Source organism: Bos indicus x Bos taurus, chromosome 25 (assembly GCF_003369695.1).
Source record: "Bos indicus x Bos taurus breed Angus x Brahman F1 hybrid chromosome 25, Bos_hybrid_MaternalHap_v2.0, whole genome shotgun sequence".
Classification (NCBI taxonomy): Eukaryota; Metazoa; Chordata; class Mammalia; order Artiodactyla; family Bovidae; genus Bos; species Bos indicus x Bos taurus.
In genome coordinates, this window is record NC_040100.1 from 39,067,911 (window position 1) to 39,085,437 (window position 17,527).

General features: G+C 55.2%; 1 protein-coding gene across 2 annotated transcripts; it reads left to right on the forward strand.

Moving 5' to 3' along the window:
- Positions 1–411: 411 nt before the first annotated feature.
- Positions 412–12,636, forward strand: TFAP4 (transcription factor AP-4). Of its 2 annotated transcripts, none has more exons than XM_027527574.1 (7): positions 412–810; positions 8,458–8,623; positions 8,729–8,827; positions 9,230–9,400; positions 9,891–10,031; positions 10,677–10,832; positions 11,645–12,636. In XM_027527574.1, exons 2-7 carry the CDS (start codon positions 8,549–8,551, stop codon positions 11,828–11,830), a joined length of 828 nt encoding a protein of 275 aa, XP_027383375.1. In that variant the 5' UTR covers positions 412–810; positions 8,458–8,548; the 3' UTR covers positions 11,831–12,636. The 2 variants fall into 2 exon arrangements, with proteins under 2 accessions (XP_027383375.1, XP_027383374.1); XM_027527573.1 differs by having other exon boundaries at positions 414–869.
- The last annotated feature ends 4,891 nt before the right edge of the window (positions 12,637–17,527 follow it).

Sequence of the window (17,527 nt, forward strand, 5' to 3'; positions counted from 1 at the left end):
TTGCAACCGTAAAAAAGAAAAAAAAAAAAAAAAAGCCCCGAGCAGCACCCAGGCCGCCTTCGGCTTCGCCGGGCCCAGCAGCGCGCTCCCGCCCCGCGAGGGTCTTCGAGGGCGCAGACCCTGTACCGGGCAGTCCCCGTCGGACCCCGGGCGCACAAGCTGGGCTCCCTAGCTGTGGCTGGCCGTTTCTTTCTTTCTTTTTTTTTTTTTTGCTACGCTTGCCAACCTGTCAGCTGATGGACCTCATCACCCATAGTGGCGCATGTAGCTCGGCCGCAGCTCGCTCCATTCACGCCGCGCCCCCAAGGCCGCCCGCGGCCCCCGCACCCGGAGCTGGAGTGGGGGGTGGCCCGCAGACCGGGGCCACCACCCGCCCCCGGGGGCCCGCGCCCCTCTCGCCCCGGCCTCGCGCCGCCCGGGGGGCGCTGCAAATAGTCCTTTGTTTACATGCAATTCCTTACTCCGCGGAAGGAGGCCGGGGGAGTGCTGAGTTTTCACCAGCTGTTTCCCGCCTTGAAACAGACATCTGATCAGCTGCAAACACACACACACACACAGACACACACACACACACATACACACGCCCGGGGAGGCAGGCCGGAGAGACCTCCCTCCCGCCCCTCCCGCCCGCCTCCCTCCCCTCGCCGCCGCCGCAGCCAGCATCTGGGACCGGCCGATTCTGCACCTCCGTCCGGCGCTGCCCTTTGATTCGGATTTCCATCTTGCATTCTCCGGCGGACCGCGGGACCTGGCTCGTGCAAAGGAGGGGGGCCGATCGCTATGGAGTATTTCATGATGCCCACTCAGAAGGTGCCCTCTTTGCAACATTTCAGGAAAACAGAGAAAGAAGTGATAGGAGGGCTCTGTAGGTGTGTACTCCTCCTCCCCCTCACCCCCTTCCCACGATTGCAGCCCCCGGCCAGTCCGCCCGGGCGGGCGCGCGTGTGCGCACGCATGGCCCGCGCCGCGGACCCTCTCGCCTTTCTTATCCGCCGAGGCGGCTGCAGCCCCGCGCGCCAGGCTTGGGCCGTCTGGGGACCTTCCTCCCTCGGAACGTGGGGGCCCCGAGCGGCTCCGGTCACTTTTGTCCGCTGCAGGCGGGCGAGTCGCGACGTTTGTAAATTGCAAACAGACCCACGTGGTTCTGCAGCAGTCCCGGCCATGCTTGGTGCTGGTGGCTTCCCCCCCGCGCTTCCTCCTCCCCCCTCCCGCGGCGGCTTCCTTCCTCTCCCTCCTTCATCGCTCTCTCTGGGCCCCCCCACTCCAAGGGAGACTGGGGGGCCCGTGTCGCGCGTGGGGCCAAGGGGCTACAATGCAGCCATGCCGCGGCTCCGGGCGCGGGGAGGGGGGTGCGGGGAGCCGGGTGGTTGTGAGTGTTTGCTGGGACCGGGGCTGCAGCGGGGTCGGGGGGCGTGCTGGAGAGGGGGTGAGGGAGTGGGCGGGACCCGGGAGGCCAGCGCGGCCCGCCGGGAGCGCCGCGGACCCGGGCACGTTGGCGGCCGCTTGCTAGCTCGCCGCCCGCGCCCGGGCGCTGTTTACTAGCGAGGCCTGGACGTGACTCTGCAGCCCTCTTGGAGTAGGCGGACCTCCGCGCGCAGCCTCGCGGGAGCTGTAGTTCTCCGTGCCGCGTCGGTGCGGCATTGTGGGAGTTGTAGGCGCGCCCAGGCCATGCTTTACCCGCACAAAGCTCGGCCCCCGCGGGCGGGATGGGCGAGGCAGGCCGGGTAGGGGGCTTTTTGGGGAGTGGGCACCGTAGGCCACCCCTAGTCTCGCCGGATCTCTGCCCGCCGCATGTAGGCCTCGGCTGCAAACTTTCGTGTCTCACGCCCCTCCCCCCAGTCATAAACCGAAAGCATCCAGTTGCCCAGCAGGCTGGGTGGGTGGGTGGTCCAAGATCCGTAGCCGTCCCCAGGACCTGCTCCCTAAATTTGGCCCGGGTTGCTCCGGGATCTATCCTTTGCAGAAGACTAATGGGTTAGGGGAATCGCCCTGGACACTTGTTAAAATGCACACGCCCGCAATTCCGATCGCTAGAAGGGCCTGTGTATCAGCATACTGAACACTGCGGGACGGCGATACCGCGTGGGTTGTTCTCTGCGGGTCCAAGTTTGGGACCTGTGGCTCCTTTCCTCCCGTGCGGCTTTCGGAGAGAAATGGCTCCCCAGGGCTGGGGCCACGTGCTCTGCCGCCCCGGGCAGGCAAGGCGGGGATTGAGGGAGGAGGAGTCGCAGGCGGTGTGGCCAAGGCTGGTGGACACCGCGGGCTGCAGAAACCAGGCTAGGGGGAGGTTGCTGCACACGTATACATCGTTCCCGCCCCCTCTCCCCTCACAGGGCTCCTGCCTTAACTACTCTCAAGTTCAAGGTGGTAGGCAGTCAGCAGTCCTGAGTGTTGGCCCTTCCCCAAGGTCCGTCCACCTGGAGGACTTAGCTGTAATAAGCGAAAAGAAAAAGAAAACAATTCTGGAGCTTGTAATACGTTGTAGGGTGTCGTTTTGCAAGACTTCTCTAATCAAACTGTTAACAATCTTCCTCTGTTAGTTAAGTGGCTTTATGATTTCTGTGTGGGTGGAGGACACAGGTTTGGGAAGGAACAGGTAGGGCAAGTGGTGGGGCTGGGACTTGAACTCTGATCCCTGCTCTTACCCTGAACTGCTGGTTGCTCCGGGAAGGGAAGGCTGGGCAGTGAGGAGGTGGGTTGAGCTGCCGCAGATGCTGGAGCGGACATCCTGGGCCCGACCTCAGGCAGGCGTGGCAACATAGGACCCTCTGGCCACAAAGCCTGAGCCTTGGCTGAGTCCTCTCTGGGCCCCCTAGGACTCCAGCTTGACCTGTTTCTGTTCCAAGCCCCGCTTCTGAGAAATCCAGCAGTTCCTTAGGAACCAAGTGCTCCAGGCTTGGGCACAGGGACTGCTTGGCTTGCCCAGCTGTGAGGCAGTTGTCAGCCTATGTGCTGGGTGTGGAGTTGGGGCCTCTGGGTTTATTCATTTTCAGACGGAGCTGCCGGATGAGGTAGGATTGAGTGTGGGTTGGGCAGGACCTTCTGGCCGGATATACTGGCTTCTCAGGCTGGTGGACTTTGCTCCATCCCTCGTTGACTAGCAGGGCTCCCTGCTTCTCTTCTCCTTCTCCCAGACCTGCCTGCCGGAGTGAACCGTACCAGACCGTGGGCGGGGGTGGGGGTGGGATGGAATGGGCGTACCTGACAGCGGCACCCTCACACACTGTGTGGTTTTGGACCCGTTGCCTAACTGCTCTCAGCGTCTGTAAAATGAAGCACCTGTGAAGCTTGGCTATGCGTGTGGAAAGTGCCTGGTAGCTATTAAGTGGCGCTCGGATTCTTAGAATCAGGAGCATGGTGGTCTTAAAGAGTTTAGCTGCCCGCTGCCAGGGAGAAAGAGGCCAGCTCCCCTCAGAGGGAGCTACAGAACAATTAGGGGCTTTGGAGTGTGTGTTGGGTCCCTGGTCTGGTATTTACGAGACACTTACTTTGTGCTGGGTGGTGCTAGTGGTAAAGGCTCCACCTGCCAGTGCAGGAGACACAAGAGACACAGGTTCAATCCCTGGGTGGGGAAGATCCCATGGAGGAGGCATGGCAACCCACTCTAGTATCCTTGCCTGGAGAATCCCATGGACAGAGGAGCCTGGTGGGCTACAGTCCATGGGGTCGCAAAGAGTCGGACATGGCTGAGTGACTAAGCATACACACACCATGTGCTGGGATTGAAGACACCTCAATGAACTAGAACTTGCCCCTCTCCTAAAAGATGGAAGTCTCATGGTGCTACAGAGTCTTGTCAGTTTCCTTAGATGCATGAATTCTGGAGTCTGGGGTACAGACTCTGGAAAAGCAAAGCATCTTGATACCCCCGATCTCTCTCTTATTTATTTACTTTTCTGTTTACCTGTCTGCGCTGGGTCTTAGTTGTGGCATGCAGGATCTTCAATCTTCATTGCAGCATGAGGGATCTGTAGTTGTGGCATGAGAACATTGAGCTGCAGCATGTGGAATCTAGTTCCCTGACCAGGGATCAAACCCAGGCCCGCCTGCACTGGGAGCTCAGAGTCTTAGCCACTGGACCACCAGAGAAGTCCTCCTCCTCCATCTCTTTTAAACTTCACTATGACCCTGTGAAGTGAGGCAGTATGTGCCCATTTTTTGAATGGGGAAACTGAGGCTTCAAGAGACAAAGTGCCTAAGCTTGGGATTCCACAGCTAGTAAGTGGCAGGACTGGAGTTTCCACTAGAACCCAATACAGGCCTCCCTCTGACAGGCTGAAGGAACTGGGGGGAGGGGGTGTTTCTGATGGGGACAGTCCAGACATGGTTTGTTCTGGAACCGTAGGCAGGGCGTATGGATAGAAGCAACGGGCATGGGCCAGGGCCTCAGGCTGCTTCAGTAGCTGCTGCAGGAGAAGGATGGGGGCCTTGGGCATCCTTGGTGAGAGGGTCATCTTCCTCCTGTCCTCCTTTTTGGGGTATAGGAAAAACTCCAAGTGGGCTTTCCCACCTCTGACTGTGTAGACATTGAGTGGTAGGTTTGTGAATGACTTTGGGGCAGCGTGAAACGAGAGCTCTCAATGGCTAATTTGAGGCTGGAGCTGGGTGGGTATTGGGGGGTGGGTGTGGGGAATGGGATACCCATTTGCACTTGGGCTGGGCAGAAGGGAAGGGTATAGGTTGGGATCTAGACTTGAAGAGCCTGCTTCCTGCCCTTGAGCCTCTGGTTGGGATGCCAGGGTTATTCTGTGGGGAGGGAGGGAGGGGTTGTTGTGGGGGTACCCTGAGAGTGGGAGCGGCAGCTCTGGTCTTGGCACTGAAGGCTCTGCCACCAGCTGCCCAACCCCAGGAGACCGGCTGGTTGAGGGCTGTCAAGGAGGGAGAGGAGAGAGAGACAGTGTCTGTGGACCAGGCCTCACCGCTGACCTGGGGATTCTGAAGTTGATGTGAAAGAGTGGAAGGACCTTACAATTACTATAAATCCGGTGTACTTCTGCAAAACTCAGAAAGATATGTAAGGAACTTCCAGGCATTTGCAGAAAAACCCACTTTATCTAGTACAGTAGCAGCTGGAAATGCTAATTAGCCATCCTTTATAGGAACCCCTGGCAGGCCAGCAGTCAGAACCCCTGGTTAGTCGTGATTCCACTCATCAGAACTTTGGGTTAGTCTGCATTCTATTAAAGAAACTTCCAGGACTATTTAGGTGAGTTGGTCTTGGTGGCAGCCCAAATCCCTATGAGGAACTGTGGCTTTGGGGTGAAGTCTGTTTTCTGAGCTTAAGTCTGCACAAGCTTAACCAGCAGCTGGTTCCTGAACCAGGAGGCAGGGCTGAGGGACTTGGTGCTGAAGGGGACAGCATGGACCATTCGGAAGAGCCAGGCCCCCTTCCCTCTGGGGAGGTTTGGGGCTTTCAGGCCTGGGGTCCTGTGGTCTCCTTTGGTGTCACCCCACCTTGTGGGCATCCTGGGGAGAAGGGAGGGGCCAGAGGTTGGCTCCCCAGGGCTGAGGTTTCCTGAGCAGATGAGTGGGCTGGTGGGGTGCAGGCGGGGTAGGGGGTGGGTTGTTGGGTTCTGGCTTCAGGCTGGAGAGTTGGTGAGTCTCGGCTGGGAGGCAGGGGGGCTACAGGGCTGTAGGTGAGCCCTCAGTAAAGGGTGCCGCCCGCAGGCAGGGGAGGAGAGCATGCATTTTGGCTCCTGCAAGTGCCTGTCGTATCCTGCTGTGGCTGCCGGACCTTGGTTGAGCATACCAGTTCCCCTCCCAGAACCCTGGATTCCTCATTGCAGCTCAGCCACTAGGTGTCCATGGGGGTCAAGGAAAAATACAAAAAAGTCCTGTGAATGGCAGTAAGAGCTGACCCGTTGACAGTGCACACCTGTGCGCAGCCTCTCTACGCGGTGACCATCACCTGTCTGTCAGGGCATCTGTGGTGCTGGGATCGGGGTTCAAGTCCCAGCTTCAGCACGCACCAAAGCTGTTCCCTTCCCAAGCCTCAGTGTCTTCATCTCATCAGGCCACTTGACTCAGAGCATGATTGAGATGGTTCAGTGAGATAATTGCAGCGAAGTGAGTCTTTAGCACATTATGTTAAGAACTTAAGACTTTTTACTTTTTAAAAAAAAAAGACTTTTTACTTTTTTAATTTTTTTGGCCACACCAAGTGGCTTGCAGGATCTTAGTTCCCCAACCAGGGGTGGGTTAAACCCGGGCCCCCAGCAGTGAAAGCACCAGTCCTAATTCTCAAGACTTTAAAGAAAACAGTAACTCTGTGGCTAGGCTCTACAGGTGGGCCTTCTGGAAGGAAGGGCCAGCACTCAGAGTGGCCCAGGGGTGCAGGTGGGGCTCCTTTTTGACCCTATAATGCTCTGGTCAGCTCTGGTCTTTGGGCATCACCAGGAGGGAACCCAGGGAATGGGTAAGTGGGGGCGTCTCTCCCTGTATCTCTCCGGGTGGGGGAATAGGAAACTCCCAGATGGATGTCAGTCACCGGGTTCATTGGCTTCCTGGGGACATCTCTCCCCATCTCTTTAATCCACCTGCTGCAGAGGGTATGCAGGGCGCTGGCAGGCCTGGGGGCCCAGACTCAGCTCTGATCTCCCTTCTCCCGCCACCGGCAAAGGGCAGGCAAGCCACTGTGCATCAGGTCTCTGACCTTCATTTTCTCTTTTTCTCCATCACCCCCACTGTGTGGGTGCATGCTAAGTCACTTCAGTCATGTCCTACTCTTTGCAACCCTATGGACTATATAGTCCGGCAGGCTCCTCTGTCCTTGGGATTCTCCAGGCATGATCCTGGAGTGGGTTGCCATTTCCTCCTGCAGGGGATCTTCCCCACCCAGGGATCGAACCCCCGTCTCTTATGTCTCCTGCATTGGCAGGTGGGTTCTTTACCACTAGCACCACCCGGGAAGCTTCCCACTGTCAGGTCAGGGAAACTGAGAGAAGTGAGGTGCCCCTGGCCCGGAAATGGGGGAGCCAGGTGCCCGGCTAACCAGGAAACCACATCCCTCCCATTCTGAGCCCTCAGTCTCATTTGTAAATGGGGGGTCATGGGCCCCCTTTTCCAGTGCTGTGAGGGAACTGTATCTTGGCGGTGGGGTTGGGGGGCTCCCAGGGAGACGCTGGGGCTGCTGGTGGAGGACAGGGCTGGTCTGTGGACCCCTGGCAGCAGCTGATGTGAAGCTTGCTCCCAGCTCACCCCTAGCCGACCACCCTCACGTGGGGACAGGAGGCAGAGACCCAGGAAGGGGCAAGGGCAAGTTCAGGGGGTTGCTCAGGGGAATGAGAAGGGACAGGTGGGGTGGGTGGGGGCCAGGAAGACCTTAGTCTCCAGCTGCAGGAGACGCGCTCCCCTCCTCGGTTTCCCAACAAACTCCTTTTTTCCTGGGGGTGGTCAGAGGGGCCAGGGCACCTGCCTCTGAGCGCAGGCTGCTCCGCCATCGACGGAACAAAGCTGCTCAGAACCGTCTCCCCGCGTTTCCCCAGATCTGGGGGTGTGAGCTGTCTTGGCCCGGGCCTGGACCAGGTCACCCCAGGAGGGCCCCTCAGGAGGAAGCTGGGGCTGTGGCTTTGGGTGGGGCCGGTGGCCTCTTCTGGGAGCCTGGCATCTGGAAGCCATCAGGCCGGGGTGGGGAAGTTGCAGGAGAGGGCCGGGGAGGGGAGCTTCCCTCTTCCAGGCCACACACAGGCCCACCCCTCGGGAGCAGTGGCGTTGGGCCCACAGCCCCGCTGCTGGCTCTGTCTCCCGCCAACGCCTCTCAGCCTGCAGCCTCGTCCCCTTCCACTGGCTGCCTCTCCTGCGACATGCGAACACATACTATGCAATAACATCGCTTGCTGTGTGCTGGGAGTCTCGCTTCTCTGGCCCAGGGTGGGCCTGCCTTTCAGGGTGGGTGGGCTTGGGGACAAACTGTCGGTAGCGGGTGCTGGCTGGGTCCTCTTCCTGGAGCGACTGGTACTCGGCTTGTCTTGGCAGTCTTAGCACAGTGTCTTGGGCTGGGCTGGGGTCTTACGTAGCAGCGTATGTGGCTGTGGAGATGGGAAGGGAGGAGGGACATCTTCCTCCATCGTCAAGCCTGCGACCTTGAAGGAGGGGGCCCTGGGGGCACAGCAAGGAGCTCAGAGGTGTCCCAAGAGCAGGTGTCTCTGATTATCACCTGAGGCCACCCACATCCAATCACAGGGATTCTTAGCCATGTGGGTTTCCCGGTCCCACACAGGCCTGTGGGCCAGACAATGGGGTCAAGACTTGGGGTCCACACACTGACGTTGACAGCCAGAACATGCTACTCCATCAGCTCCCTGGTCTGCTGGGGGGTGTAGGCATCAGACAGAGCCGGTATATTCTGTAGGGGAAGCTTGCCTGTTACACTTGGGCCCTCTGGAGATGAAGACAGGGTCCCACTGGGAACCAGGCATGGAGGGCACCCAGCCTGAGCCCGTCCCTGTTCTCCCGTAGCCTGGCCAACATTCCACTGACCCCTGAGACTCAGCGGGACCAGGAGCGGCGGATTCGGCGGGAGATCGCCAACAGCAACGAGCGGAGGCGCATGCAGAGCATCAACGCAGGCTTCCAGTCCCTCAAGACCCTCATCCCCCACACAGATGGAGAGAAGCTCAGCAAGGTGAGCGAGTGCCAGGAGGACTTCCTGGAGGAGGAGGAGGGCTGGAGGGGGAGACTCGGGAGATACCAATAGTTGGGGTCCCTGACTCATCCCTCCTGCCCTCAGGCAGCCATTCTCCAGCAGACGGCAGAGTACATCTTCTCCCTGGAGCAGGAGAAGACCCGGCTCCTGCAGCAGAACACACAGCTCAAGCGCTTTATCCAGGTAGCACTCTGCCCTCCTCTAGGTGCCCTCTCCCTGGCGTGGGCATGTCCGGGCCCAACCACTGGCTTGGGACTGTGATGTGGCTGTGGGTCCCTTATTTCCTACTGACCTGCCTACTTCTGGCACTTGCCTTCCTGCCCAGGGTCCTGACTTAGCCATGGGCAAGTGCAGTGCAGTGGGGCGGGCTCTAGAAGCAACCGAGTGACTTTGGGAAAGCAGGTCCCTTCTGCCTCCCTTTCCAGCCTTCGCTTGGTGGATTTGCACAGGAGGGCTCCCTCGTGCATGTCCACCTGGGTTTGACAGCTTTGGGGGGCTGCGATGGAGCTCCGCACTGCCCTGGTGGTGGTGGTGGTGATGTATGCAGTGTCACCGCACACTCATCAGCCCCTGGGGGGTCCTCAGGAGCTGAGCGGCTCGTCCCCCAAGCGGCGGCGGGCGGAGGACAAAGACGAGGGCATTGGCTCGCCGGACATCTGGGAGGACGAGAAGGCAGAGGATCTGCGGCGGGAGATGATCGAGCTGCGGCAGCAACTGGACAAGGAGCGCTCAGTGCGCATGATGCTGGAGGAGCAGGTGAGGCGGGCGGGGTGAGGCAGACGAGGCTATGCTGTTGGTTCGGAGCTCCTGCTTTGTGCCTGCCGGGGCTGGGAGTCGGGTGTCTGGTGGGGTGATCAGTGGGGAGCAAACCAGACAGGTTCCTGCCCTGCGGGGGGGTGGTCCCTGTCCGCGCCTGGGGAGATGAGTCAGAGGCACTCACACTGTAAACACGCATCCGTGGTAAAGGCCACAGTGGTCAGTGGGCATCAGCGAGGGGGGATCTGGGCTGGTTCCACCCCACAGTTTCCTTGTGAGGGTGGGAGGAGCAGAGAGGGGAGAAGGGTGCTCCAGGCAGAGGGAACTACATGGGCAAAGGCCTGGGGCTGAAGGTAGGCAGGGAGGGAGCACAGCCTGAGGGAGGGAGAGGAGTCAGCTTGGGCCCTGCGGCTATGGTGCAGGACTTTGGTCTCCATCCTGAATATGTTTCGAAGGGCCCCGCCCCTGAGCCCTACTGCTCCACCCCCAGGTCCGCTCCCTGGAGGCCCACATGTACCCGGAAAAGCTCAAGGTGATCGCACAGCAGGTGCAGCTGCAGCAGCAGCAGGAGCAGGTCCGGCTGCTGCACCAGGAGAAGCTGGAGCGGGAACAGCAGCACCTGCGGACCCAGGTGAGCGGGAGGGGCCTGCAGGGGCCACCCACACCTGGGCCGGGGCTCTCAGACCCAACGTCAGTGCCACCAGGCGTCCAGCAGGGCTGACCCAGGGCCTCAGTCGAAGTAGTGTAGACATTCCTGGCTCCCAGGTGTCTTGCATACATGATTACGTTGACTCCTTATAGCAGCGCTTTGAGGCCTGAGCTGTTATTACTCCTGTTTTACTGATGAGGAATTGGAGGCACAGAAAGGTTCACTAACACACCCAAGATTTCTCAGTGAAGTGGGGCCGGGATTTGAACCCTGGCCATCTAGATTCAGTCTGAACTCCCAACCACCACTGTATTTATTAAATGTGAATTGCTGGCATGGCTCTGGAGAGGGAAGGCCCGTGCAGTCTCAGATGGTCAGAAGTCCCTCCCCAGGCCACCTTGCCTTCATTTCTTAAAATAAGAGGGGTGGGAGGGGTCATGATTTGGGCATCCCCGAGCTGTGAGTGAAGGAGGTTGATGGGCTGCTGGGGTGTTTGGTGGAGGCTCCCCAGGTGGTGGGCGGAGGGAGATGGTTTGGAGGACTGTCCCGCACCCTCTGTAATGGACAGAAGGGAAGGGGCTTCTCCTAGAACCTTTGCAGAGAGACTGAGGGCCCCTTGTCTCCCAGCTCCTGCCCACTCCGGCCCCCACCCACCACCCCACGGTGATAGTGCCGGCGCCGGCACCCCCTCCCTCCCACCACATCAACGTCGTCACCATGGGCCCCTCCTCGGTCATCAACTCTGTTTCAACATCCCGGCAAAATCTGGACACCATCGTGCAGGTACCTGGCCCTGGGGAGAGGGCAGTACTTGGGGGCGGCCCCCTGGGAACAGGCCCTTTGGGGGGAGATTAGAAAGTGGGGGAGTGGAGGGGATAGAGACAGGGATATTGAGCATTGAGTAGGGGGAGGAGGTCTGGAAGCCAGATGGGTCTCCATCTCTGCATCCTGGGTGAGGGGCAGAGAGGGAGGGACCGGATGGCCGGGAAGACCCCATTCCTTCCCTCGTGGGGGTTTGCTGGGGCTGTCCTTTGTTCCTGGAGCCTCCTGCTTTCAGAGTTCTTGCATCTGTCTCTCGGGTTTTGGGATGAGGGTGGAGGTGGAGGAGGAAGAAACAAGATGCTCAACTCTGAAGGTTGAGCCTGAAGTCCCTGCTATGCCCAGCCTCATGCAGAGATCCCCTTTGGGAGGCCCAATAACATTACAAAGAAAGAAACAACCCAAAGGCCCAAACGGAAAAAAAAAGTTCATTGAAGTCCCAGGAACTTGAGTTGCACCCGGCAAACTGAATAATAAAATTAATAACAGAGACCTTTGATAAAGCCAACAGGCAGGCTTTTGAAATACATAAATGAGGGAGAGAGGCTTATGACTTCAGGCAGGCTTGCACTGTCCCTCTTCCAAGCCAGATTCAGCTCAGGAGAGAGCTTCTAAAGTTTGTTTTCCCCCTGACTCTGAACGAGCTGCCCCTTTTGCCAGGCTTCCTTCTGGTCCTTTCTGGGGGGTGTGTGGGTGGTAGGGGAGACACTGCTGGAGATGCTGGCGGTCCACATGGCCCCCGCATCCTCACAGCAGCCTCCCCCACTCAATCCCAGGCGATCCAGCACATCGAGGGCACCCAGGGCCAGGAGGAGGAGCAGCGGCGAGCCGTCATCGTGAAGCCGGTCCGCGGCTGCCCCGAGGCCCACGCCTCGGACACCGCCTCCGATTCGGAGGCCTCAGACAGCGACGCCATGGACCAGGGCCGGGAGGAGCTGGCAGGGAACGGGGGGCTTCCCTGACCAGCCCCCCAGCCCTCCTCTCCCTTCTGGGGGCTGGAGGGGGCGGGGCAGCAACTGGGAGAGAGACGAGGGTGAATGAGTGAGAAATTTTTACAAAATTTACGGCGTCATTTGGGTCTCTTTTATGACCTCTTTTTTCAATACTGTAAATCGTCCTTTGAGTGAAGCCGCCCTACCCGAAGTCCGGGGCTGGGGCGGCAGGAGCGCCTGGCAGCACCCGGGCACCTGGGGCTGGGCCTCGGCCCCGGAGGCTGGGGAAGCGGACGTGGAGGTGACTGGCCTCTCTCCGCCAAAAAGCATTTTTTCAATGAAACATGTTTTTAAGAACAGGGAAGAAAATCAAACAAAACCCCAAGGTATTTTTGCCCTCTCCGGAGCCAGCCCGAGACCGTCAGTTTTTAATTACCCCTTCCCTCCTCTTTTTTTGGTGTTCTTTCTCCTTTAAGCACTTACATGGGTTGGGGGTCTGGCTGGGTCGGGGCTCTGGGGGTCCGGGGGTCTCCATTGCTTCTCGGTTGGGGTTTGCTGCTGCCCTTCTCCCCTCCCCTCCCTCACTACCCGGCTCCCCACCTCTCCCTCCAGGTTTCCCATCTTGCACCCCAAAAAAGTCTGTCTCTCTCTTTGTTTTGTTTGTTGTTGGTTCTTTTTTGGTTTTGGTTTTTTTTTTTTTTTTTTTTACAATTTTGAGGTCTTTGTGTTCAAGGAGAAACTATTATATTTTGTTAAAAAAGTGGGGGGGGAAAAAACCAAGAGGCCACTGTGCCTTTATAAAGAAACAAAATAAAGTTTGTACTTTGTTTTTTAGATTCTCTGTCTCCTGAGTGTGTGCTGTCCTGAGGGGCTGGTGAAAGCTCCCTGGGGGTACTGTTTGGGCCTGCTGGAAGGGGACTGGATGTGGATGAGCGTGATTACTCCCCCAACTTATAATTGTGGTGTTATTATGAGAAATGAGGGTCCTGAGATTCCCTGGCTTTACTCTGGGGATTCTGCAAAGATGGGAGATGGTGTTGGGATTGAGGTGAGCAGTTCCCAATTTCTCCTGGGTGGGAGAGAATGAACAGCTAAGCCAATAGTTCCTATCTGCTAGAGAAAGGACACAGGATGTTCAGGGCTCCCGATTGACTGCCACTTCCCTGGCTTGTGTAACGTCTCTGAACCACAGGATCCTCATCTACAGAAGGGAAGGGAGCACTGCAGTAAGGTGCAGTGTTTAAAAGCTCAGGTCCTGGAGTTGGTCTGGTGTTGATCAGTTTCACCTCGGCCACATCTCTTGATCTTTGAGACTCAGTTTTCTCTTCTGAAAGTTGGGAATCATAAGGGCTCAAGGTTAAATTTCTTAATCTTGTATGACCAGAGATGGCTTAATAACATCTCGCTCTTGACCTGCTTTTCCTCAGGTATGTGACAGGTACGTGGGGACTGAGGTCAGAGCAGAATAGCAGATTCACACCTCACCCCACATTGAATGCTTCTAGACATGAATTTGTTGGATAGAAAGGAGGGCAGGGGCCTGTATTTTTTTTTAACTTTTAATACTTTTTTTTTTAAGTGAAATTAACAGAATTTAAAATTAAGCATTTAAAAGTGAACAGTTCAATGACATTTTGTTGTTGTTCAGTCACTAAGTCATGTCTGCCTCCTTGCGATCCCATGAACTGCAGCACTCCAGGCCTCACTGTCCTTCACTGTCTCCTGGAGTTTGCTCCAGCTCATGTCCATTGAGTCAGTGAGGCCATCCAACCATCCCATCCTCTGTTACCCTCTTCTCCTTCTGCCATCAATCTTTCCCAGCATTAGGGTCTTTTCAGTGAGTCAGCATTTACTACATTACTATTCTGTGCACTCATCACCTCTATCTAGTTCCAAAACATTTCTCGTTTTAAAATGATCCATTAATCAATCTCTCCCCATTCCTCTCTTCTCTGATCCCCTGACAACCACCAATCTACTTTTTGTTTTTTAGTATTTAAAGAAATTAAAGTGTAATTTATCTTAGGTAAAAATTCACTTTTTTGATTTTGGTTGTGGGAGTTTTGACAAATGTATATAGTTGTGTTACCATCACCATAATCAAAATAGAAATGAGTTTCTTCATCCCCATGTTTCCTCCTGTCCTTTTTTTTTTTTCCCCCTGTCCTTTTGTGATCCATCCAGCTCCTGGCAACCAAGGCTCTTTCCTATGATTCCTATGTAGTTTTGTCTTATCCAAAATGTCATACTATAAATATATTCATTTATAGTATATGACATTACAAATTTAGCTTTTTGAATCTGGATTCTTTCACTTAGCATTATCACTGTAGGTTTCTCTCTTTTGGGGGGTGTATCTAGGTGTATTTACATAAATTAAACGCGTGTTTGAGGGAAGGGGCTTAGTTAGGATCTGGGCGGGAACACCGCTTCCCAAGACCAGCAGAGCGACCCCTTTTAGCCAGGTGCAAGACGGGTCCTACGGGTTGCAGGCAGCGCCTAAAAGGGTCAATAGAGGGCACTGTGGAACCAGGATGTCTGGCAAGCAAGGGCAGAGGCTCCGCCTCCTTCCGGTGTCTGCGGGACTACTCAGTTCCTATAGGCCAGAGGCGGGGCTCGGGGGCGGAGTCAAGGGAATACCCAAGACCTGTCCTTGGGAGCCCAGCGACCGTAGGCGGTCTCACCAGCAGGCGGCGGGAATCGGGGGCGCGGCCGCGGCCCCGCCCCTTCCCGGACTCGCCCCGCCCCGCCCCGCCCCTCGGTGCGCATGCTCCTTGGTGCCTCAGGCCATCTCGCGCGCTCCCGATAGCACGCTTCTCTGGCTCTGGCCCGACCCCGCCCCGCGCCCTCCCACGCACGCTCCGCACGCAGACGCGGCAAACGTGCGTTTCCCGCGTGTCCTCCGCACGGAGGCGCTCGCAGGCTTTCTGCTGTGCCGCAGGGGCGTGTGGTGGCTCCTTCGCTGCAGAAGTTTGGAGCCCCGGCCGTTCCAGTGACTTAACGATGTCGCAGTCAGAAAAGGAACAAATGACCTTAGTGTTAATAACTTGTTTCCTTTTAACCCACAATGTTTGAGATGTTATTTCCTCAGAGGTAGTGAATGTAAGAAACTGAAACCATTCACCTCAAACTGGGACTTGAACCCGTGTGCGGAAACTTGGACCCTGCCAAAGCCCAGCTTGGAACTTAAACCCAAATGGCTGGGACTCGAAGGTGGCCAAAACTCACTGTCTTGGGAGATCATACATCTGGTTTCAGGACCGAATGAAGCTCAAGCTCTTGATGTCTCATCACAGAAAAAATTCAGTGAGAGACAGAGTGGTAGGTAAGAAGTAGATTTATTTAGAGAGAAACGCTCCACAGTATGTGGGCCATTTCAGAAGGAAGGAGCAGTTTCAGGAGAAACTCATGCCATAGAGTGGACCATGGAAGAACCCAAGTGCAGCCTCGAAATGTGGTAGTTAGCTCTTAAGGACTGGGTAATTCATAGGCTAATGAGTGAGACAGTTATTCCAACGATTTTGGGAAAGAGGTGGAGATTTCCAGGAATTGGACCACCACCCACTTTTTGGTCTTTGATGTTCTTGGAACTGTCTTGGAGCCTCTGGTGCGTCACTTAGCTTGCTGAGCTGTTACTGAGGATGAAGGTCTAGTTGAAGTTGACCTGTCTGCCATCTTGGACCCATTTGGTTCTAATCAGTTTACCTCATGTCCTTGGGTTTCATCATTCTTTAAAAGGTTGTGCCCTACCCTCTTCCCTCTTGTTTACAAACTACACATGAAATAGCTTATTCTTCCTGCTGAATCTGGGAGCCCTGTGTGCAATACTTTGGCCACCTAATGTGAAGAACTGACTCATTTGAAAAGACCCTGATGCTGGGAAAGATTGAAGGGGACGACAGAGGGTGAGATGGTTGGATGGCATCACTGACTCAACGGACATGAATTTGAGTAAATTCTGGGAGTTGATGGACAGGGAGGCCTGGCATGCTGCAGTCCATGGGGTTGTGAAGAGTCGGACACGACTGAGCAACTGAACTGAACTGTGTGCATCTTGCTCTGGCCACACATTTGTGGGGAAGGCCGTGGATCCGGGCACTTGGGAGCCAGGCCTAGGGTTCAGAAAGGGCATGGTGTCCAAAGGGCACAGCAGACACTGGCCTGGGAGGAGGAAGAAGTGGAGATAATGTAGGAACCGGATTGTAGAGGACTTTCAGGTCATGCTACTTGACCTGAAAAGAAGAAGCTTGGGGAAAAAAAAAAAGAAGCTTGGACTGTATTTTTTGTGAAGGGAAGGAGTCTAGGAGAGACATGACCAATGCGAAGTTCAACAAAACCTTTCTTATAAACTTTTGTATTGAAGTACTATATTACGTATACTTAGAGGGCTTGTAATGAAGCGTTTAGCTCCGTGAATTTTCACAGACTAAATGTACACCCATATAGCCATCATCTTACCAAGCCTTCAAGTGGTTTGTTTCTTAAACAAACAAAAAATTGTTGGAAGTAGTTACAGAAATGTACAGGAGGCCACCTGCACCGTGCCTCCCCCAGTGCTAACATCTTGCCTACCTAATGTACCCCATGGAAACCAGGTGAGTGTTGTTGGTGCAGGCCACAGGACTTATTCAGAGTTTACAGTTTTGCATGGGTTCACTTACATACGTGTGTGTACAGTTGCTCTGTACCATTTTGCAACAGCGATTTTGAGAACTGGAGTTGCTCTGCATCCTCACCAGTACTTGATATTATATTGTCAGATCACTATATTTTTCAGGGTTTTTTTCCAACCAACTTGGTAGGTGTAGAGTAGAATCTCACTGCAGTTCTATTTTTTATATTTTTGGCCACATCTTGGGGCATGTGGCATCTTAGCTCCTTGACCAGGGATTGATCCCTTGCCCCTTGCAGGGGAAGCATGGATTCTTAATCACTAGACCGTCAGGGAAGTCCCTAGTTTTGCTTATTTTATATTGTCATACAAATCGTACAGTATATATACTCTTTTTGTCTGGCTTCTCAATATAATTCTCTGAGATTCATGTTTGATTTTGTGTATATTAGCAGTTTGTTCTTTTTTATTTCTAAGAATACTGCATTGTATGAATATACCACAATTTGTTTAGCCAGGCATTTAACAATGGACACTTAGGGTGTTTCTAACTTACGACCATTGTGAATATATTCTAGTAGAGACTGTCCCCCAAATAGATTGTGCCAGCCTATGGATTCTGTCACCAGAGTGACGGTGAAGAGGCATCGTAAACCTGTGCCATGGACCCTCTTTTGTGGTGGTTTCTTTGGGAGGGGACTAGGCATTCTTGGTTCCTACTGGCCTCCCCCACCCTATTTTAAGGTCTTCGTTAGGGATTAAATCTTCTGGGAAATGTATGTCTGCTCTGATCTCAAGGATCGTGACACTGCACCATGTCCTCTTTGTGAAGATCCTCAGAAGAAATTCCTGTCGAGTCTCAGCAGCAGAAATAATTTCACTTCTCCGGAACAGTTGGTTTGTTCTTATTTTAAGGATACTGAGTTGGCAGGTGATCAAGTTACACACACGTGAGGGTTTACGTATGCACTGCCGCTTGCTTTTGTATCAGCCTTACACATGGCTCCATTTCGTGTGCCTGTCTTTGTGTGGTTTTCATCTCCTGTTACTTCCCATTCTTGTTTTCTTGGTGTACTTTATGGATATTTGGGAGCCATTTGTATGCTTTTCTGGCA